Raw genomic sequence first — 22,200 nt, 5'->3', positions numbered from 1 at the left:
GCTAAAAACAAGCAACCCTGAGAACAGATTAAATGGTGTAAAGAGATCAAAGGGCCTGAAGACGACTGGGCTGGAAACTCTTCATGAAGGCTGCTTCAAGACATTTAGCACTTTGAAGGCTTACTGCTTTGCAATTTCTATTTTTCTTAGCTGTTTGTTCAACTTTTACCAATAAGCCAAATAGTATATTTCTTCACTTACAGACACGGAAGAAAACTTTATTTCTGATACAGATCTAATAAAGAGATTTGTCTGTTACTGGTTCATCCAAAGTCAGTGCATTCCCTCTTTAAAGTACATATTGTTTTCAAGATCACATTACTTAAAACAACCAAAGATTGAAAAATACAAGTGTTGTTGAGAGAGTACAGGAAGTTTTACTATATAAACTGGAATTCTTTCATTCTGAATTAAGTTCTTAGGCAAGCTATTTTACAATAGAAAGATACTATCTGATGAAGTCAGACTTCTTTTAAATACCGAAGACCAACAACAATTAGCCAAGCAAAGCACAGTCCATTACAATAATGATCAATTATTGTCAAAAAGCCTATTAAAAGAGCTTAATGTTCCTTGGATGACTTCCCTCTCTGTACCTCCAGGGCATATTCCAGTTTCCTATTAATATTTTGAAAGTGTGTTTCTGCTCGTAGAATTCTCCGTGACTCCACCAAAAGAGCAGGTAGGCTGGAAGCTCCGTACTGTTGTGAAGGAAGAAGTTACAGTTTTTTCTCCCCAAGAATTAAAAGTCACATACCTGTCTGTATTTATTTTTCCTCTGAAATAGTGCAATATAACTTCTAAAAGCAAGAAATAGCCAAGTGAGACAGTCTTCTAAAAGAACAGGTTTCCTGCTCTTTTATATATGGCAGGCACCTAGCACTGTCCACAGATTAGCGCACCAGGTCAAGAGTACAGCCACAGTAAGAGGGGACAGGTCTAAGATTAATGAGAAGTTAATCTGGTCACAAAATACAAGTGCTGCTTTTACCAACCATTAACCACATTATAGAACATGTATGTCAGAGCCTTCTCTAACATCAAACAAGCAAAAATTTGGTTCCTGTTTCTCACTCTTAATATTCCTATAGTTTCTATTAAAAAAATGCTAGACTTGAGGATAACAGTTATGTTTACATGCTCTTTAATTCTTGGACATAGAAATGGGGGATCAATTTTCTCTCAAATATGTCACCTTCTAACATGAGAGAGAAAAAGAGCGAGATGCTGATAGAGCAATGACTCTCAAGTTGGTTTCACAGAAGTGTTTTTTATCAGAATACTGCTATTTAATGTAAGCCGTATGTAAGTAGAAATGCATGTCTGTCCAGAAAAAAAAGCCTCCAGAAGGGAAGCTGATCCAGAACAGTTCAAAAACATGCAGAAATATGTACTCACTGCCACTTTCTTTCTTGGGTTTTCTTCTCTGTAATTCAAGTAGTCGTGCTGCAGTTCCTTTAAATCAGCAAGGAATTCAACTACTTGCCTCAAGGAAGATTTCCTCTCCTGCACCTCAGCATATTCTTTTTGTAGTTTTATCAGTTGTGGTTCAGTTCTGAAAAAGATCATGCTTTGATCACTATATCTGAATATTTATGACATGAGGAATTGTGAATGCAATTCTCTGCAAAGAATTAAGGAAAAAGTTGATCAGAAATATGAAGCATAGGTTATAACAACATACTCTTTAAACAGAAAAATAGGCATATTACTTCAATTGGAGTATAGGTCGAAATCCACAAGAACAAACAAAAAACCCTTCACCTTGTAACTTCTCACAACATTTTTCCACACTTTACCATCAAGTCTGACAATACAGCGAATCTCTTAAGCACTTCTGTGCCTCTGACACTGCTTAAATATACCACCTGCTTCTGCAGACACCAGCTTGCAGGCTGTGGTGTTCTGGACCTATGCTGAAGCATACTCAGGAGCTATAAACAAGATACTCTGCCTAAGAAAGCTGAAGGACTCAATCTATTAAATGATGTTTGAAGTATAATCAGCACTCCAGAAACAGAACACCTAACAGCCATTTTCATTTCAGTGTTGCCTCAGAAAAGCTTTCTTAAAATGATCGAATGATTAAAACACAATAAATAAGAAATGTGAAGACAGCTTTCAACCCGTGAGAGGGGCTAGATACATCAAATTCTCATACCATCAAAAACAAACTCTGTACCATCTTCCTAAATTTTACTTTATGACTTTTACTATTCCAATTGTAACAGTGTTTTTCTTAGAAACATACTGTCTGAAATACCATCCCTGCAACTACAGTAACCTAAGAAAACACTGCAAGAATTAATCTATCTAGCAATCTGAAACACAGAAGGGTTACCCAAAGCTTCTGTAAAAAGACAATACAGAACAGAATTAGAGTTTTACCAAAATAAAAAAGTTGCTTTTACTTCAGATTTAGAAAGCATACTAGCTTCCTCCAGCTTTTCAGGCTACTCTACTGTGCATTATTAGAAACATACCTGCTTAGCTTTTCTCTGACTTGCATCAGTCGCTGCCTTTTCTTGTTGATGTCTGCCACGACCTGTAACAAACAAGGAAAGACTGAACTTGTTTGTGACTTCACAGGCAAACAGCTCAAATACTGAAGGCTATTTTTTCCTTTGAGACTCTAAAGCATGTGATTCAGTATGGTTGCTGGAACTATGAAATTAAGTATAACAAAGCTTTCTTAAATAGATGCTTTTAAAAAAATTCTCTAAAAATTTACATTTTAGAGCTATAAACTTGAGTTTTAACAAACATATAAAGCTCAAAATAAGAAAACAACTGTAAATGCTGGACGCATCCTAAAATTTTCATTTTTTACAGAGTAGTTTACTACATGAGCTCAAATTGCTTTTCATACTTAGCACATTAATTGCTACCTGTCAGAATATCCTTTCTTTTTGTTAAAAGCTATTTAGTCATCTAGAAGTTTGCTGAAGAGGTTAATCTGTGCACACTGCTTGCAGCTGCTAAGTAGGTTAAGTTGCTTAATAATTAAATAGAAAGAGATATTCAGAAAAAAGAGAACAAATTTCAATCTTCTGTTTGGTCCAACTGCCTTTTCAAACTTAGAATTACAAGGTCCAAAGGCAGAAAGTTCTACAGATACTTTTCATATGAGAGACCAACCGTACCTATAATACACCACTAGAAAATAGGGCCCAACTTGCTCTCAAGTCTCCCTGCTGTGGGGGCATTCACCTCTCTCCTGATGAAACCACTCCACAGTTCTCTGCTCCTATGCTAGTTTCTCCAACTGTCTGTATTTCCTGTATTTCAAGTCCAAATGAACAGAGGAACTGCCTTCTCTGAACAAAAATCTTGCATGCACTAAGAGAACATCTCCCTCAGACTTCTCTTCTTTAAACAATCCAGTGCTATCCCCACAGGTCTTTGCTGCTCTCTTATGAATTTTACATTAATTTATGTTTCTGGAAGGTGAGTTTCCAATATTTATTTGGTTCTCCAGAGAGCTCACCAGTGCTTGCTAAAAATGAATGAACATTTAAGAAATAAAGAGTAGTTCACATGCATGAAAACCATGTATGTCCTAATGTATGTCTGTAGTCCAACAGTACACACATGCAGTTTGCATTTGACCATGCTACTTCAGTTCCTTTCTCCAAACATTTCTCCACATCCAAGGGTTCCTCATGCTGCATTTGTGCTCTTGTTTCTGTAGTACAGTACATTTTTTTGACAAGTATTTCTTCCACTCTGCTGTCTGAATTTTCAACATCACCTCTGCAATCTGTAATTCCAGTGATAGCATATACTAAGACATGTAATTACCTTAGCATTTTTTTTCTTCATATTCTTTAGTTCCTGGACTTCTATTATCTGTGGAAGAGAACATTGGTGATGAACCTGAATTTCATCTCTATACTCATAAAAACACTGTTGTAAGAATTACTTTGCAATCACACCAAGAAGCTATTTAATAAACACCGTTTCAAAGGAATATGACAGGTGCCTCAGTTGTTTACCATCTCTTCCCCCATGCCAGAGGAAGACTGTTGCACACCATTAATCACCTTGCACCAATTAGCATTACATCCACTGTGTAACACTACCTATGCTATTTTTACATTACTTTACAGGATATGTATTAATCTAGTCGTTCTAAACCTGCTTATTCCAGTGAATCACTTAGAACTATAATTGTAGTACTCATACATTTTACTTATCACAACAAAGTTTGACTTTTACTAGTTGTAATTAGTGAGATTAATTCTTAGTCTTCCAAGCTAGTAGTTTGGTGGGATTTTTTTGATAGATATGTTCATGCTTCACTAAAAAATGGTTTTCATTAAGTTGTTAGAGGCATTAGCCAGGCTGCTACACACAGGAGTAACTAAGACACACTCTGTGAGCTTTTAAAGCATTTTCCGTAACTGCTTCCTCAGTCAAATTGTGCAGCTCTCCAGTTTTTACTGCACAATGTTTTAATTATGATAATAATTTCAAGATTAGATGCTTCCCTATTCTCAAAAACTGACAGTTTTGCAAGGTGTTTCCATGATAGCAATATTGTCCAAACACAATTCTTATAAAAGTCAACACAGAGGCAACAAGTCATAACATACAAGTAACCATGCTTTCATTTAATTCAACCTGACAAGAGATAGAAAATGTAAAGTATCATGAAGTAATCATTTAAGGGACAACATAAAGCCATCAGCATTTTCACTACAGTGAAAATACATATTGCAGTGTAACACACAGCTCTATAATCATTACCACTTTTTTTTTTTACTGTGTACTTACAAGATCAGTGACTTGGTCCTCAAAAGCAGAACAGAAGGCACTGATAGCTCTTCTGCACATCTCTGATTCTATGCTTTGTCTGGAGAAGTCAGAAGGATAAAACACATTCATTTGTTTTAGTGAAGGAGAAATCCAGATATATTCTTGTGAATACAAGTACAACCCAATGTTAAACAGCTAGTAGCAGAAGCAGCTGCAAATCATTCACGTGCTAGCAATAACCTAATTTCTACAGAACCTAATTTCTAGAGAACATCAACTGAGATGTGCTGTTCTTATATTTGGAAAAATTCCAAATTCCCAGGATCATATGTAAAAAAAAAAAAGTGTTAGAGAAACCTAGCAGCCATTAAAACAGTACCAGAATGTAACTAATGCTGCATTACTTAAGGGTGAGTCAACTAGCAAAAAAGTACATTATTTATTTATACACCTTTGACTATACAGTCAAATGAAAGCAGAATGTTTACCTATAGTTTGCTGCTATCTTTTCAAATTCAGCCAGAACAACATCCAGTTCTGTGATATCTCTGGATGATCTTTTCAGCTCATTGGGACACCAAAGTTGTACAGAAGGTAGGCTGCTAACTGAAACAGCACAATAAAGACAAGCTTAATACAGTTCAGGTACATGCTCTGAAATAACAGAAGTTATTGTACCCACCATCAAAATAACTAAGAATTAAGAACATTTTAGTATAAAACTTTTTATAAGGAAAATATTAATTTATTCTATGTTTTAGGCTGAGCAATTATAATAATTTTGGGAAACTATAAAATTATCAGAGAACACAGATTTGAATGATCAATCATAATCTTATTACTTATTCTTCATCATTTCCAGAAAGTCCATTAATTACACCAACTGATAAACTACACAGCACCAGAAACACTACCAGCTGCAAGAAATATCAGCCTGAGTTTGGGGAGCCTGCGTTTCTCAAAAATCATGAATTGCTGTATCATATTTGTATCAATTTTCTATTGATACCTTGCATGTTTCAGAAGTAGCTATATAACAATATCTTTCTTTAAACTTTGAAATAACAAGATTAATCAAATCTATAAAAATTTTAAGTTTCTTCACACACATCTAAATGTAAATCTAAATGTAACCCATTACATTCAAGTACAAGATGCCCCTGGGAAAGTTTCTTCCTACCAAAAAAACACCACAGTCTTGAAGCTCCCTGTCTCAAAGATCTTTACACCGTGTCCTTGATGTAGATCTGGGGAACCCTGGGTGCTCCAGGCACCAAGACCAAGAGATCTACCGGGGCACATTACAGCTCCGTACCCAGGGACCCACGTTTCTCTCTAAAGGAAACCAAGTACATGCAAAGAGTAGCGCAAACAACCTGTACTTTATCCTTCCAGCAAGGAATAGACAATTCCAGAGACGCAAACCATAGGAATCAGAAGTGGGTGGCACACCAGCTCCTCAATTTATCCATTGCTAATGAGCGTTTAGACCCAGATTAAAACTGGAACCTCCCAGAAAAGCATGCTGCTACATACCAGAAATTAAAACCATTGAGTTAGGGAGAAGTATTGATCTTGAATGAGGAAAAGCTATATAAAAGTTTTGAAAGGTCTACTTTACCAGAAGAATCTGGTATGCTTTTCTTTGAAGGTCCCTTCTTTTTCACCTCAGATCGAGTAGTATTTGGAGCGTTCTGCAATATAAAGCAGCAGATGAACTATTAAGAAGAACCTAGGTACGCTTGTTTAAAATTCTGAAAGATAGTAATTAGGCAGGATGCAGGGAAGTATTTCAGCATGTCATGACAGAAATGTCGGTACCACTTACTTAGGTCTGTTTCACCAGACTCACAGCACAGTGATTATGCAGCTACCTGGCTGCACAAAGCAGGTACAAAATAGGTACTGGTCATACAGCAGGAAGAACCCTGTAAGCAGCTTAAGGCCCCTCAGTTCAGCACAGGCACCAACCTATGCCAACCAACAGGCACTAGTTCTCTGATCAACAGCTCCTTCTCACCTTTTCACCTACATCTGTCCCAATTATTTTCTGACTTTGAATGCTTTTCTGTAATACGACAGCAATCCTACAACAGCTCTTCGTACGTGCAGCTTACTGATGAAAGTCTAACACTATGTCCTGAATTTTACAAGCATCTCAGTAATTCCAATTAATTTCAGTACATGAAAAGGTTTTACAGAAACCACTGCACAGCTTCTTCTATCACAGGTCTACTTTCTCAAGTCTGTGGGTAGGTAGTTTGCCTTCCATAGCCCTCAAAAGCTAAGCTGGCCAAAAGTATTTTGCACTAATTCAGGTCTGAGCATGGAAAAACATTCATTCAAAATCAATTGGCTTTAATCTAATTCTAATATATTTTCAAAATTCATTTTATCAGCAAAAAATTCTCCCACATGTGCTCTTCAGTACCAAACAAGAATAAGTAATTTATATATTATGTAGCACAGCACTTGAAAAAATATATTCTAGATATAATTATACTTATTTGAAAAATTCAAAAAGTGAAATTCACATATTCCCAAATGAGCAATAAAATGGACTACAGGACCCTGGCTTTTACATCCCCCACTGATGTGACCAGGGCAGGTTTAAGTTCCCCTGACACTTGGCCATCTCACAAGAATATTAGTAGGTTTACTTATCTGGGACACAACCAAGTATTAAAAAAGCAAAGGAAAGGTCTTCCTTCCCTGCCATTACCCAATGCAGGCATGGCACAAAGCTAAACTCAAATTGACCGATACGCTCGCGCATCTTTCTCTGTACCAGATTCTCCTTAAGGGGCCCATGTACAGAACCACTCTGGTCGAATTTGTGAACGCTGCCTTCAGGCATCTTCAAGTGCATCTTTTCACTAGAATAAAAGAAAAATACCCACATGTAAACCAACCACACACTGAGGAAGAATTATCATCTTCCACATACAATCAACAAGATCTTTGGGAAACATTTTGTACTGCTGTGTGCAGTTTGACTCCTTTAGATGAACTACACTAAAAGGTTCCAACGGCACATAAAGGGGGCAGAATCCTGATCCCTCAAACAGAAAAGCTCACAAAAGTTTTCAAATCACTTCTAACCAACCACTGGAATAGCCATGTTGTTTTCAGGAGAAACTCTGAACCAGTGAGAAGCTGTTACTTGGTATATTTTAGGAGGAATGAAGAAGTCCTTTGGGGACTGGAAGGCTGAGGGGGAAATAAAAGAGAAATGCATACCCTCACAAGTACTATTACTGTCTGGTTAATTCCTTCAAATAAGGCTTTCACTGAACTAAGACTGGCACCAAACCAGCATTAACAGACAAGAACAGTACTAAAACTCATATTAAGAAGTACTTTATTTTTCTTGTTGCATATAGTGTAACAGGTTTTTACTTGTTAACCTGTTACCATTTTGTCACTTTTCAAACTTTGACACCAAGATTTAATGGACAAATTAGTATCTCACAAAGGCATTCTTTTCTTTAAAAAAAATAATCCAGTAACTATCTAAGTCAACATACTGCCAGTAGAAGGCAGACTTATTTACCTTCCTTGCTTTTCTTGCTTCTCTCTTTCATTTTTTCTCCCCCCTCCCCATCTGGAAGATTTTAAGTATGTCTAACCAGCAGTTAGAGAAACCAGACAAATAGAAAGTTTTCCCCATTTAATCTAAAAAAAGAAAAATAAAATGCTGGCAATTATTTTTTTCACCAGACCTTCTTTCTGCATTTGTCCTTTGTGGAGCTGGAACATGACTAGATGATTCATCTTCTGAGTGCTCCTCTCCGTAAGCTTCTACAGCAGTACTGTGCAAAGGCTGATCTGTGAAGAATAGAAAATAAACTGTATAAAATTGTTCCCATCTGTTGAGACAAATACAGGTATATTAGCACTGTCTACCATTCAGCATTTAGAATTTCTGAAGTTTGCTCACTCTAGATATACTTGTTACAAGTACATTTGGAGGTTAGGAAAGGTGTAGTCAAAAGTTTCAGTGTCTACACTCATATCTGCTGTTTGTAGGGCCTGGAAAACAAGGCCTACAAGGAGTGGCTGAAGGAACTGGTGCTGCTCAGTCTGGAGGAAAGGAGGCCAAGAGGACCTGATTGCTCTGCAGCAAGGCAGCGTTGGTATCTTTTCCTCAGGAAAAAAGTCACAGGACATGAGGCAGAGGCCTCAAGTTGCACTGGGCAGCTTTAGATTGGAAGTCAGGAATGGTTTCTTCATGGAAGAAGTGATCAGGCACTGGAAGGGGCTGTTCAGGGAGCTGGTAGAGTTGCTATCCCCAGAGGGATCTACAAGACAAGCGGATGTGGTACCCAGGGATGTGGTTTAGCAATAGACTGAGACTTAATGATTTTGAAGGTTGGAAGAGACCTAAATGCTGCTAGAACATTTCTTTACAAACAAAATGAAGAAGCATGAAAGCTCAGCAAATACATATGTACACACAGTACAGAGTACACAAAGCTTTAGTGTTTTATTTAAAGTCTTTCTTTGCTATAGTTTGCATCAGTCTTTTATATATTTATCTGACTACTTTCTCTAAACTCTTATTTTTTCCCCCTCAGAAAAAGCAGTGCTGTTTCTTAGGTAAGCACTGAGATATTTAGCTGTTGAAAAATCAGACATTCAAGTTCATACTAACCAAATGAATCACAAAGCTCCTCGAGTTGGTTTACACCTGCAACCTTCGATATCCTTGAGACATCGAGTTCCTCAGGGAGAAGAAATTTCCGGCGAGGATGAGAACTGCCTTTGTGTTTCTGGTAGGGTACAAAATTAACAGCTCAGTCATCCCACTGACTGAGTGTACAACAGACTAAATATGACAATGAATTTCAGATTTCTTGACTAGAAATTAATTTAACATGGACTGCATTGACTAATAATCTACAAAACAAAACATTCAGTACACACTTTTTTTCCCCTTTTATTTTTTCCCCTAGGGGAAGCAATGGTATAACATCAGCTTATACTGGTATAACACCAGCTATACTGCTAGGTTAGGCTAGATGTTAGGCAGAAATTCTTTACTCAGAGGGCAGTGAGGCACTGGCAGAGCTGTGGGTGCCCCATCCCTGGAGGTGCTCACCATTGGATGAACCCTGGGCAGGCTGAGCTGGTAGGAGGCACCCAGCCCACGACAGGGATCGGGAGGGCTTTAAAGTCCCCTCCAAACCATGCCATTCTTCTATGGCATACTACTATGACTTATATGTAGCACATAATTTATCTTATTTTGTAAAGCCAAGCACATACACCTAGTAATCTTAGAGCTGTCCGATACTCACTTTCTATGACCTGTAGCCTTTTCCTTTTCAGGCATTAAAGCATCTCCTTTTATCTCTATATTCACACAACATCCCTGTTTTGTCCAACTGAATGTTTTTCAATTTAAAAATGAAAAGTTCCAGTGCAGCTTCTTATAGAGGTTAGAAGTAGTTGGTAAGTTAAGTATTCCACGGAATAACTCAAACAGGAAGGCATCAGTTCATTAAGCCTGTACCCGTTCCGTTCACCTGCAAACACGGGGTGCAGTTTTCTCACTGATGTTTGTGCATAAGGAAAGCACTGCCCATCCAGAACCAACGACACAAGCACACGATAAAGCAACACAAGATTAAGTTCAGAGTGGAGAATTTTACCTTGAATTCATCTCCAGTACGATTTCTCTTCGTTCTTTTCTTAGAAGACATCTCACTAAACCGCTAAACTTACAGTTGAACACCGACGCGCTATTCCTCGTCTTAAAACGGGCAGCCAGAGGCCTCGCTTCACCTCACAGCGCCCAACGGCCGCTCCCTGCGATTCAAAGCAGCCGCGGGCACCGCCGGAAGCGGAAGCGCGAGCGGCTGAGGCGCCCCGCCCCGCGGCGGGAAGTTGCGGCTGAGGCGATTGGAGGGTGGCGAGCCCTGCCCGCCCTCAGAACCGCCCCCCCTCAGTACCGCCCCGTTACCCCCATATTTCCATATCTTAGAGATGTTTTAGAGATGTCCTTTCAACACGTCATCACAAATGGCATCCAACCGGAGAGGCAAATGCCGTGTTGTTCGGTGCTGGCTGGAAGTTCATCGTTACCTCAGTCACAGCCCTCCAGCAACGTTCTCTCTCGTCCTATTTTTGCTGTTCACGTTTTCTGGAAGAATCTCTCTTTATTAACCCCTCTTCCTCCCCCCAGCCGCCCCCAGCTACTGGCTGCCTTCAATTCGCACAAATCACCTCCCTGCAGTGGCACACAGCCCTGATGATGCTGTCCTGTATCCATACACTTTCTGCCTAAACTCACAGCATCACATTAGTATTAATAGGAAATCTCTATACTCAGAATTCGTTGGGTATAGCAACAAAGCTCTATTTGGTAGACCATAAGCCTTAGGCAAGGACCAATAGTACAGACAGTAGTGCTGCTTGGCTCCCACAGAAGGCTCTCTCTGGCAGGATGAGAAAAATAAACCATAGACTCAGTTCCTTAGCTATTTTCATAAGATATGGTAAAACTACTACACTGTCTGTCCAAGCAACATGCACATATCTGAACACAGTACAGAATTTGTTGCAAAAAGGCACTTTAGAGTTCCTTCAGTGGGGAAAGAATTCACAAATTCATAAAAATAAAATACAGATGGTTATGGACAGTAGCATAGGAACAGCTATAAACATAATCTTGGTGACACTTCATCTACCATGGATTGCACAGTCTGCCCACAACTCTTTCCAATTGTTCCCAGATTAAAGCTAGATACACAGTATATGCACAGTGGAAGTGGGGATAAATACACACAAGGGAACAATGATACCAACCACCCAAAAGTAGTGCAAGACTGGTAAAGCTAGATTTCACTTAAATTAGTACGAAGTGCATCATGTGCCAAAGACTATATTGATGGCAAAGAAAAAATATTTAAGGAATACTGATGTGGCAAGTTACAATAATGATATCTTTCTTACAGACATTGATCAAGAACTTGCACATAAATACCAGATAAAATCAGATTTACCTTCCAAACAAAGCATCTACAGACAGCATTTATCTTGCAGTATGTTAAGAAGTACAGTTGTAGTAACAAAGTTTTACAGCTCATCAGAATTACCAAGTTGCACCTCAGCTTGTCAGTCAGCAGCATCTTCACTTGATTAAAGAAACACTTCACCGAGTTGAAATGCAGAAGTATTTATTTTGGTTTCCTTCATTGGTTTTGAAAATTGTTTTGGTTTTATAAAACATAGAAATAGCCAACACTAAGCAAACATTTGAATTCCAATGTAACAAACTACTGCTCTAACAGTTGACTTGGATTTGTGTACCTTAATCGCACACAGGTATGAAATTTTGCTACAGAGTAGTGCATTACAATCACACAAATCTTAGTGCAAACCTCGTTGTGCTTGTATCTTACATATATCCATGTTTTCAAAAAACAGTAATGAGTTCTAATGCAAAACCAAATCTGTTAAGGATAGCAAAAGACTTATGTTGTCATAAGGCTTATTTCTGCTGATTTCTGAAACAAAAGGTAAATAGTTCTGTAGTTTATTTGGGAATTTGTTTCTTATCCCTGAACAAATACCCATTCAGTGCCAACACTGTTCATTGGCACATCTGAATACTTCCAATTACTGCAAAGCATCAGGCAAAAAACATTCTACCTGACCTATTTTGCTATTCCATGAAGAATACTCAGTGGCTCATACACAAAGCACAGAAAATGGAGGTTATGTCAGAAGCTGTTCTGCTTAGAGGACCTGGCACTTTTTAAAAAACACATTTTAAATCCACATTCATCATGGGGAAAACAAGTGACTAGTACAGGTGGAATACTTACCTGACTGTCAGCATAGCCCAGCCTCTTAGATCATTTTTATTTCTAGATCTCTAGTGTTCTTGCCAGAGTTAGAATCTGCCCACTAACTGGACAGGCACTACTCTGAAGTTGTATTAATGCAGCAAAGGCTACACTTGCTGAATTAACTGTATCTACACTTTTAGTGCAGAGTCACCAAATGCAAGCTTAGCCTGAACCTGTATTAATCAGTCTCCTTTGTACAGAGTTCTGACTTCTACCTTACAAAAGTAAGCCTCAGAACCGGCTGTAGATATAGAAGGGAAGAAACCCTCGCCTTACCCCAGTTAACATTAGGACCAATTAAGATGCAGTATCAGCTATATAACTAAGGTTGTGTGTTGGTGGGTTCTCTCTCCCCTCCCCCCAACAGACTAAGTAATCTTCCTGAGGCAGCAATGTACTTAGAGGCATTTTCAAACCTGCCAAATTCTTTTTTTTGAACTGACAACTGCAAGATACACTGCAGACAGCAAACATGCTGGCAATAAGAAAATCTTAGCTCCTTGTTTAAGGAGAGTCCCATTTTTGGCCAATGAAGTCTTAAATAACTTATATATAGTTACCATTTATAGTTAAGGCTCTTTTTGGAAATTGTAGGTCACCATAAAAACAGTATGCAACACAACTTGACAGTAAGGCAGTGTTCCATTTCTTCAATGTTCCTATGGCAAGTACCCATCCCATTTTTGTACAAGTTTATGATTGCACAGTTTCCTTCCCTATATTTGCTGTAGTCAAATTACAGATATGACGACCAACAGTAGACATCAGATGTGTGCCACTTTACTCAATCCACTGTTACATTTTGGTATTAGCATAGAGTTCATCTATCTGTGACTGGAAATATTTCCGTAGTTCTGGTCTCTTTGCCTTCAGTGTTGGTGTCAGCAGGCCATTTTCAATAGAAAACATTTCTGTGTGCACGATAATGTCTTTAACCTGGAAAACAAACATCTAGTAAACAAGCTACATTCTTTGAAGTATATAAGACTTATTTAATAAGTCACCATAAAAAAGCCTATACTTTAAAATATTTCCAAATGCAAATTAAAACCAGTTCTTAGTCTGACTATATTGTTAGAAATTGTTTAAAGAATTAGATGTTCAAGTCTAATCAGCATCTTACCTGTTCAAATGATTTCAAACCAGATTCTTTACCAACTCTCACCATGTCTTCTAGGATGTGCTTTTTGACATCCTGTGGATACAAGAATACATTGTACAGCTCAAAAAAAAAGTTGATGCAGAATAGCTAGTTGTTTACTTAAATATTTACTCACCTTGTTTTTGCATAACTTTTCATATGAGCCTTCAAATCCTTTTTTCTTGGCCCACTTGCACAAAGTCTCAGGATCAGGTACCACAACAGCTATTAAGAAGGCCTATAAAGAAATTTAAGTGCTTTTTTTTCCCTGTTTTGTTTATTCATTTCAAACAAAGCAACACTTGTTCTTAAATGCTTCTTACTGATTTTCTGCCTGGTTTTGGGTGGCAGTTTTAACAATGTCACTTTTTTCCTTATAGTTTCCATGTACACTGTTGCCAGCTTATATATAGTGCTTCGTAACCAATTAAATTAATCCAGTTCTACTACCTGGTCTGAAACTAGATCCAGAAGCATATTCTGTAACAGATGGAATCCAAAGTGGACATTTCAGTTCTCAATCCTAGTGTCCCTGTTTAGTGTTGGACATGTTGCCCAGAGAAGCTGTGGATGCCCAAACATTGGAAGTGTTCAATGTGAGGTTGGATGGGGTTTTGGGCAGTGAAAGATGTCCCTGACCATGGCAAAGGGAAGGGTGGCCTATATCATCTTGAAAGGTTCCTTCCAACTCAAACCACTCTATGATCCTACTGGAAGTGTAAAGACTAATCTTAAAGTCAAGGGTAGGGAGGAAGGAAGAAAGGGAAAAAGAAAACCCTTTTCTACCATATCTCCCTTGCATTTATTTTTTAAAAATTACCAGAAGAATGCCTACCTGCAAACTCTCTCCATGGACAAACACTTGAGCAAGTGCTTCACTTCTCAGATACACGTTTTCTATCTTCTCTGGTGCTATGTACTCTCCCTGGGCTAGTTTAAATATGTGTTTTTTCCGGTCAATGATCTTCAATGTACCATTCTGTTGACAAAAATAATTTCCACTCAGAAAAGGCACTTCAAGTGATAACCAGTTGACGCAGTGCATCACAGCAGATCATATAATGTTCTAGAATTCAAGTATATGAACAAGAATTTGCCACTATTTAATTTTATTTCAGAAATAGGTGCCTTTTATTAAGCTTTCAAGAAAGGTCCAGAAACAATACTGCTGAGGTTTTGTCTTAACATGACCTTAAATGCTGTGCACAATTCAAAACAGTTCATTGATGGAAGCTATTATCAGACACCACAGGAGAATATTGCTAGACCCAGAGCACTGCTAAACTAAGGTTAAAACAAGCTCTGCACACATCTAACCTAAACTAGAAACAGTCTGAGGTTCACACTATATTATATTTAGTTCCAAATATATAGATTTGTTTCATACATAACAATTCTCATAAGGTTATGTATTTGTTTTTTAATTCATTGTATTAACACTTTTTTTTAATTGTTAAGTTATTCCTAATAGCCACAGAAATACCTTACAGCTATATACGTTAACTTACTGGTAGCCATTTCCCAATGTCTCCTGTATGAAGCCAGCCATCTTTGTCCAGAGCTTCTGCTGTTTTTTCAGGATCTTTCAAATAACCACGGAATACATTTGGCCCTTTTACACACACCTGAAAGACAGCCATTTGTTGATATATGTTACTATGAAGGAAAATCATCACTTTTTGTAAGGAATGCTCTGACAGTTCTCAACAACTACCACTACAGTAATGAAATAATTGAATTGTGCTGTTTTTTTTTATTGTAAGGGACTTTTTTTGGTGCAGGGGCAGGCACAGATTGAGACATTTTCCATTGGTATGAAGTATAATAAAAATCTCTTGCAGGTAGAAAGCTTTAAAAGTAATCCTAGGGTATAACTGGGTGTAGGGAATTCTGATGATTAAAACATGCCTATGAAGTTATGAGAAGTGCCAACATGATTATGTTATTATTATTATTAATAGTTATCAGAACTTTAGAATAACCCTGGAAGAGTTAGAGGATCCATTTCTAAATCAAGGCCAAATTAGTAATAAATATTAAAAGTGATAGACAAATACTAGGTCAACTATTACTCTAGGGAATTAGTACAATTGTAAAATAGGCAAGAAACTGACTAATACCCATTAGTTCTCAGATTAGAGGAAGTTACTAATATAGTTCAGAAGCTAATTAAAAAACTCATCCCAAACATTTTTAGTGCTTACCCTAGCATAAAATAAGCATTCTGGCAAAATGAACTTCTGTACAAGTGCACAGAAGATGTCATCGGTTTAAGGGAGGTCAGAGCATTAGTGGGGGCCCTGATAAGCTTGCAGGGACAGTACCAAATTCACCACCAAACCAAGGTCATGTTTTAAACACTAAGTCACTTTTGCTATAAAACAGCGACTACTTGGAAAGATATGTAGAGTTCTCCTCATATCCTAGAGAAGTGAAAAGCTGCTTTATCCAACTTCATGACTCCTTCAGTCATTAGCAGGCAGTAAGTGATGCTTCTCCCAGTAGGGACAGCAAATCATGTATCTATATCCTAACTGGCACTAAGACCTCATCTGTATATAAACATACATAATTCTACTTAGTTTCTTTCTTGAATGTGGATAACTGACAAAAGTAAAGAGAAAGGCTGACAGGGCTAAGAATATTGAAAGCTTATTCTCAGAAAGGACTAGAAGTGCTGAATCCAGCTGATATTAGCTAAAGAGCAAAAGAGAAAGATCTATTTTCGGCAAAGCAAATTTACAGCTATGAATTTCCGTGCTGTGCAACAAACTATACCACTTCTGTTAAATCCAAAGAAGTCTGCACTGAGGAAGTTTGAATAAAAAAATAAGATACTTAATTTTAGGAGACTACCATATTTGAGTCCAAACTTACTCCTAATTCAGCAAAATTTAATAGTGAGTAGAAGAAAAACATTACAAAAACATATATTTTTACTATGAAAACACATACTCAGTTTCTCCAACAATTATACTTTTAAAGCATATTTAAGACGCAAAAAAAAACTGCTGAGGAGAACTAGCAATTAGGTCATACACACAACTGGGAAGAATCTTAATGCTGTTCTCCACTTGCCAAAAGATGCCCTTCTACCAACAAATGAAAGATAACCCTTCAGCATTTCCAGGAATTAAAAGCCAATGATTCATCTCTACTCAAGCAAATAATACACAATCCTTTTGTTTGTCTTGGTTACTTGTGACTGCAAATCAGTTATTTGCTCAGGCAATTCTCCCTTTTCTTTCCCAAGAAATCCTGACATTTTGAAGTTACTCACCTCACCCTCTCCTTTGGCAGCCAAGTAATTCATCTCTTGTACATCAACAAGCTTTATGATATTACATGCCATTGGTGCTCCAACGTGACCTATTTAACAAGAATTCTTTAAAAGCCTGAATGGATTTTTAGTCAGATTCTAGAAGTTATAAGCTGTCTATATACTAAAGTAATAAAAGAAGAAACAATTTCGGATAACACATTAAACTATTACTGTACTGGTGTTGGTATAATTTGTTGGGTCTAAAACATTAAATTCTCAGATACTCCCAGAACATTGTAAACTGAACTGTGTAGCCAGGCTCACTATCTGTATAGTCTTAATCAGACTGTGGACATTTAAAATTAGCAGAACTATTACAGTAAGTTTCAAGTATATATAACAATTTGGGAGTTAGAAGTAAAACAGATAACAAATGGAGACTGTTCCAACACTAGAAGGCATCATTTGAATTTCCAGTGTTTATGAACAGATTTCTATTCTACAAGACTAGAAATTAATACTACAATCTCTTCTCTCCTACATCTACTTCAACTCACAAGGGCAAAGTCTTTTGAAAGTTAAAAGAATTACTGAACATTCATAGCTATTTAAGAATAATAACTCCATAAGAGCCTTTCAAAATTTTCTTACATTACTTGAAAGCTAGTCTTACTCTTCACAACCAGTGTATAATAGATAAAAATCATATAGTTTAGCTTCTATAGCAATTGGAACTTTAACAGGCAGGCAGACCATTAAACACTGTACCTGCTGTCCAGTCACCAGGCATTGACAGTGAGCATCCAGCTGTGCATTCAGTCTGTCCATATCCTTCATAAAACTAGGAAGGAAAAACCAACACTTAGAATTCTTACTTTTCAATATAGTTTCTTCATTAAAGTAAGTATTTTGCTTTCTTCCTAATCCAGATTAAGTTTGAGTTTAGAAGATACTGAGGATTATGTTAAAGAATACTGCCATATTAAGAAGCTGTATTTTCAATACACACTTTTAATAATATTCCACCCTCAGTTCCAATACTTACTCAGTATTTCACAGTATTTCACATGCCATGTGTGACACCTGCATAGATCAGAACTGAAAGTGACAGAGTGCAACAGGAAGAGACTAAGAACAAAGGCACTAGAAATGACTTCATATTATTTAAGGACAAGTTTGCTCAAGAAAGCCAGAAACAGGATCCCTATATCTCATCACAGCTCTGTTGTTACTGTATACAAGATAAGTCCTTTTCTGTGCACAACATTGTTATACTAGCACACTACTGAAGAAATTCAAGTCACAGAAGCCTCAATTTTTAGTATTTCAACGTTTTCTACCCCTGAAATTTATTTCACATTTATCCCATTCTGTGCCATTGTTAGATTTAGCCTCTTCAAATTTAACCTCAAAAGAGCACATACTTGGAAGAGGCTTTGAAGAGAAATGCAATTGAGCAATCTAATTCTACCCAATCTCATCTTTAAAGCAACAATACTACATGATGTTGAAAAGATCCTCTACAATAAAATCATGGAATGGCTTAGGTTGGAACAGACCGTGAAGATCATCTAGTTCTAACTTCCCTGCCGCGTACAGGGATGGTCCTGTTGTGAATACTTCTGTAAGGACAGCAAGACCCAGAAACTTAATCCAAGAACATTCATTACTGCTTACAGCATCCCATGAATCTTCTCCCCCCCTTTAGTTTAGATGTTAATATTTCAGTTACCATAAAGACTTTGAGATGAATATAGAGTCTCAGAGGTATGAGAATCTCTAGAAGACAGTATGTACTTGTATAGCTTCCAAGAATGCTAGAAAGCTACCCATATAATCAGATCACTAGAAGTGCTCTTATATTAAGTCTTTAATCAGGCACTTAAAAGCATTATCGTTTTCAATTAAGGCTAGGAAACTCACCTGACAGCCAAGAGCTGTTCTCAGGAAGGTCAGAACACTTGCAGATACAGGCGCTGCTCCTGTAATCATTAGCCGTACTTTTCCTCCCAAACTTGCCTACAACAGATACAAGATACTGCAGACACCAAAAGCATTTTAGAGATATTTCCAGAAGCTTTTTACATTCCACCCCCAGCTGCTATCCACCTACAAGTGTCACACACAAGTGTTAGAGACTAAAATTTAGAAGTGTTTCAGTTTCTTTAATGGCATCTCAAATACATAACATCAACAAAGGCTATGCTGTGGTATCACTGTAATGCAGACTCAGCCAGAAACTGATATAAATTATGGCCCTGTGGTGAGGGTTTTTACTTTTAGCCTGCCTTCTATTAGTTTCTCATACTAAATGCTATAAAAGCAGCCACAGGAGGGTGTTGTACAACCAGAGTTTGGGCCATTGCAAGAGAGCACCAGATATAATACCAGGCATACCTACTAGTGACCAACAGTGAGAAAATAGTAGGGGCTACATATAGTACTAACATTCAACATTCCTCCTTCAAAGGAGGGTGTTCACTCTTAAAGAAGGAAGCACCAGACCCTTAGAGTAACTCTCCTAATGCAGTTATCTGATACAATAAGAGCAAGAAGAATGGAACAAGAGTTCAATTTTACTCTGAGAAGCCAGATAGTCTTCAATGAGTGAGGGAAAGCCATATCACATCACACTATATCCATCCATATCAAATTCAGCAATTGCAAAGTGATATCTATAAACTACAAAGTAGATGAGGTAAATGATGATGCTTTGACTCCAGTATTAAGAGCACATCATATTGCTGTTCTGTATGAAAGCAGGCACATTTGGAGTTCTTTTCAAGATAAAAATGAAAACACTGATGCAACAGTAAAAAAGGTTCAATATCCATACTGCAGAGACCTAGATTTCCAAGTATACCTGTATTTTTCGGAAGATAACTTTATCCCAGAAACTGTTGTTTCTAATTATACCACTTCTGAGTTCTGCTTCTTTCCTCTTGGAAGCAAAATCCAGCATCCACTTCTTCAATGATGTATCTGCCTGTCCAAAAATCTATTTAAAAGATTACATAGCATTAGAGCGCAATTGTCTGACACTTCTTTTCTCCTTATAGTAACATGCATAAGAATTCACTGAAAAACAAGCAATTAAACAGGGATAGTAATTTTGATATTTGTGACTTGGCCTTTTTATCTTTTGTGTTCATTTAAATTGGCACTGAATTCTCTTCCCAGCCAACTGCGCACAACATTCTCATGAACAAGTTAATCCATTGAAAAAGTATTTTAATATATCAGCAAGCAAAAACATCAGTTTTTATTCTAGCTTGGTTGAAATGCCAGTTAAACATAATGCCTGTTATATTCTAAAGTACATACACACCTCAAAACCTGGAGTTTTTTTAAGAGGCAAGTCTTTTCAGAAATGCCTAATACCAATTTGTCTTGCATAAGTAAGTTCCCTTTTTAAAAGATCTTAAAGACTCCTTCTGTTTTTTTCCAGAAAGCTATAGAGCAGAGTTAACATCAGACCAATATTAGCATATTTACTTATAGACAGACCCAGCAGCCCTTCAGAATTATGGGGCTTCCCACCTTAATTTTCCACTTGCTAACTTCACATGCCAGGCTACTACAGGGCTGTGAGAGGTTGAAAATGTGCCAAAGTAGTATGAGACTACCATAGCATCAGGGACAACAAGCAAGAGGACACAGTGAAAGGAAAAGGGAGATCCAAGCCTTATCCCTGTTTCTAGAATTCCAATACAGAACACTGGAGCAGAATGAGGGGTAGAGTTCTAAGCACTACCTGCAAGTAGTCTTGGGATTTCCTCCCCTTCCAAAGGGATCAGAGTTGTGCTATTTGTTCTTGGGGCTAAAAAGAGGTGTTGCATTACTTGCTGTTCTTCCAGTCTCATGAAAAAGACAGCTGACAGGTCTGCCGTTTATTTGGCAACTACAGACTACTTGCATACTTCAGCTCCTCTACACTGAGATATCCTTTCTATATACAGATAGTTGATCATTTAAAATCTTCTATATAAAGGGAAGAAAGACCCTACTTCTGAATTCCCATTGCAGAAGATACTGAGAAGGCAAGTAGCAAGCATAGGAGAGAATGGGTCTATTGACACACCATCTCTCCAGCACTTCAGACTGGCTGGTTTGTAGTTCTCCCCACTAGAAAATGCTGGCTGCTATGTAGGAAACTTGTACGTGTCCATGCAAACATAGCAGACACCTGACCTTGATTTGCAAATCCCCTTCCATGAGTCAGCTACTAGAAATGCAGCATGCAGATGCTAAGCCTAAGTTCAGTGTAGAGTGGACTTCAGCTTGCTAAAAGCAAAACAGTGAGGCCTTAATAAAGCTGGAGAGAACCAAGTCTCCTAGTCATACTTTTCTATGCCAGTGCTGGCTTCCTGAAAATGCTTTACTACATTCAGCACTACTCCCTGTACTTTCTGCTCTTTTAGAAAAACACAGTAGTTCAGTGGCATCCCAAAACACAACAATTGCTTCTGCTATGTCAGCACAGACTTCAGAAAGCTCCTCAAAACCCTGAACAGCTCTAGACGCAGCTTTAAACTTACCTTGTCAAACATCCTGTTCAACAGTCGTGGTACTACTGGAAATACAGTTGGCTGTAGTGTTTTTAGGTCATCCATAAGTAGTCTGATATCCCCTTGAAAGAATCCTATCCGAGCTCCATGGCACAAAACTACACACTGTTAGAGAAAAGTAAGATATCTGAAAATGTATAATATGTATGGTGCATCCTAACAATACATGTACTACTTTTTCTTTTAAAGTGTGGAGTGGACTTCACAGGATCCACTAATGTGGACAAATCTTGCAGCATTCACTGACTATTAAATAAGACTGGAAAGATAAATGGCAAGACATCTGTTGCACATGGACCAAAGACTTGGAGATAGAAACAAATACTGCACAAGAGTCCCTAACCCAAAAAAGCAGTTGGCCAAATAAGTTAGTGCCAGGAACTCAGAGGTAGCAAAAAAAAAAAAAAAAAAAATCAAAGCATTATTTAACAAGCTTATTCAAAAAAAAGATACCAGAATTTTTACTTTTATTTGTACTAGAAAATCCTGCATTAAAATTAGATTCCTGCAGAGTGCTTCTTGTGTAGCATTCTCTTGCACTTTAGTTTTCCTTCCTGTTTCACAAGGATGCAAGTGAACAGGCTTTGTCATTAGGTGATCAAGATTACATTTGTT

At 37.7% G+C, this 22,200-nt stretch overlaps 2 protein-coding genes across 5 annotated transcripts in view; both read right to left on the bottom strand.

Annotated features, from left to right (window-relative positions):
- Positions 1 to 188: 188 nt before the first annotated feature.
- Positions 189 to 11,835, bottom strand: CENPU (centromere protein U). 2 transcript variants are annotated; one of them, XM_031607641.2, is made up of 11 exons: positions 10,413 to 11,835; positions 9,413 to 9,530; positions 8,481 to 8,586; positions 7,547 to 7,634; positions 6,380 to 6,452; positions 5,247 to 5,364; positions 4,777 to 4,855; positions 3,802 to 3,849; positions 2,484 to 2,545; positions 1,399 to 1,555; positions 189 to 701 (listed from the first exon to the last, which is right to left on the bottom strand). In XM_031607641.2, the coding sequence occupies exons 1-11, from the start codon at positions 10,461 to 10,463 to the stop codon at positions 564 to 566; spliced, it is 1,038 nt and encodes a 345-aa protein (XP_031463501.2). In that variant the 5' UTR covers positions 10,464 to 11,835; the 3' UTR covers positions 189 to 563. The 2 variants fall into 2 exon arrangements, with proteins under 2 accessions (XP_031463501.2, XP_089995008.1); XM_090138882.1 differs by lacking the exon at positions 189 to 701 and adding an exon at positions 753 to 800.
- An 87-nt stretch (positions 11,836 to 11,922) lies between these two features.
- ACSL1 (acyl-CoA synthetase long chain family member 1) overlaps positions 11,923 to 22,200 on the bottom strand; it is a 36,425-nt gene continuing 26,147 nt past the window's right edge. For all 3 annotated transcript variants that reach the window (XM_031607437.2, XM_090138876.1, XM_031607438.2), the window contains 10 exons: positions 21,556 to 21,690; positions 19,881 to 20,015; positions 18,941 to 19,036; positions 17,786 to 17,858; positions 17,036 to 17,124; positions 15,264 to 15,380; positions 14,591 to 14,734; positions 13,892 to 13,993; positions 13,738 to 13,809; positions 11,923 to 13,550 (listed from right to left, as the gene is read on the bottom strand). In XM_031607437.2, coding sequence (XP_031463297.2) covers positions 13,410 to 13,550; positions 13,738 to 13,809; positions 13,892 to 13,993; positions 14,591 to 14,734; positions 15,264 to 15,380; positions 17,036 to 17,124; positions 17,786 to 17,858; positions 18,941 to 19,036; positions 19,881 to 20,015; positions 21,556 to 21,690 — 1,104 coding nt within the window. In that variant the 3' untranslated portion in view covers positions 11,923 to 13,409. The remainder of the gene's footprint in view (positions 13,551 to 13,737; positions 13,810 to 13,891; positions 13,994 to 14,590; positions 14,735 to 15,263; positions 15,381 to 17,035; positions 17,125 to 17,785; positions 17,859 to 18,940; positions 19,037 to 19,880; positions 20,016 to 21,555; positions 21,691 to 22,200) is intronic.

This window comes from Phasianus colchicus, chromosome 4 (assembly GCF_987193195.1).
Source record: "Phasianus colchicus chromosome 4, bPhaCol1.hap1.1, whole genome shotgun sequence".
In the NCBI taxonomy this organism is placed as follows: domain Eukaryota; kingdom Metazoa; phylum Chordata; class Aves; order Galliformes; family Phasianidae; genus Phasianus; species Phasianus colchicus.
The sequence above is the reverse complement of the archived record's forward strand: the minus strand, read 5'-3'. Positions and strand labels throughout refer to the sequence as shown.

Coding starts and splice junctions, on each gene's coding strand:
- CENPU (XM_031607641.2), bottom strand. CDS start 10,463: ATGTCTTCTAAGAAAAGAACGAAGAGAAATCGTACTGGAGATGAATTC. Junction 2,546..3,801: donor TGAAGAAAAAAAATGCTAAG/GTAATTACATGT, acceptor TGTTTGTTACAG/GTCGTGGCAGACATCAACAA. Junction 702..1,398: donor ACCCAAGAAAGAAAGTGGCA/GTGAGTACATAT, acceptor CCTTCACAACAG/TACGGAGCTTCCAGCCTACC.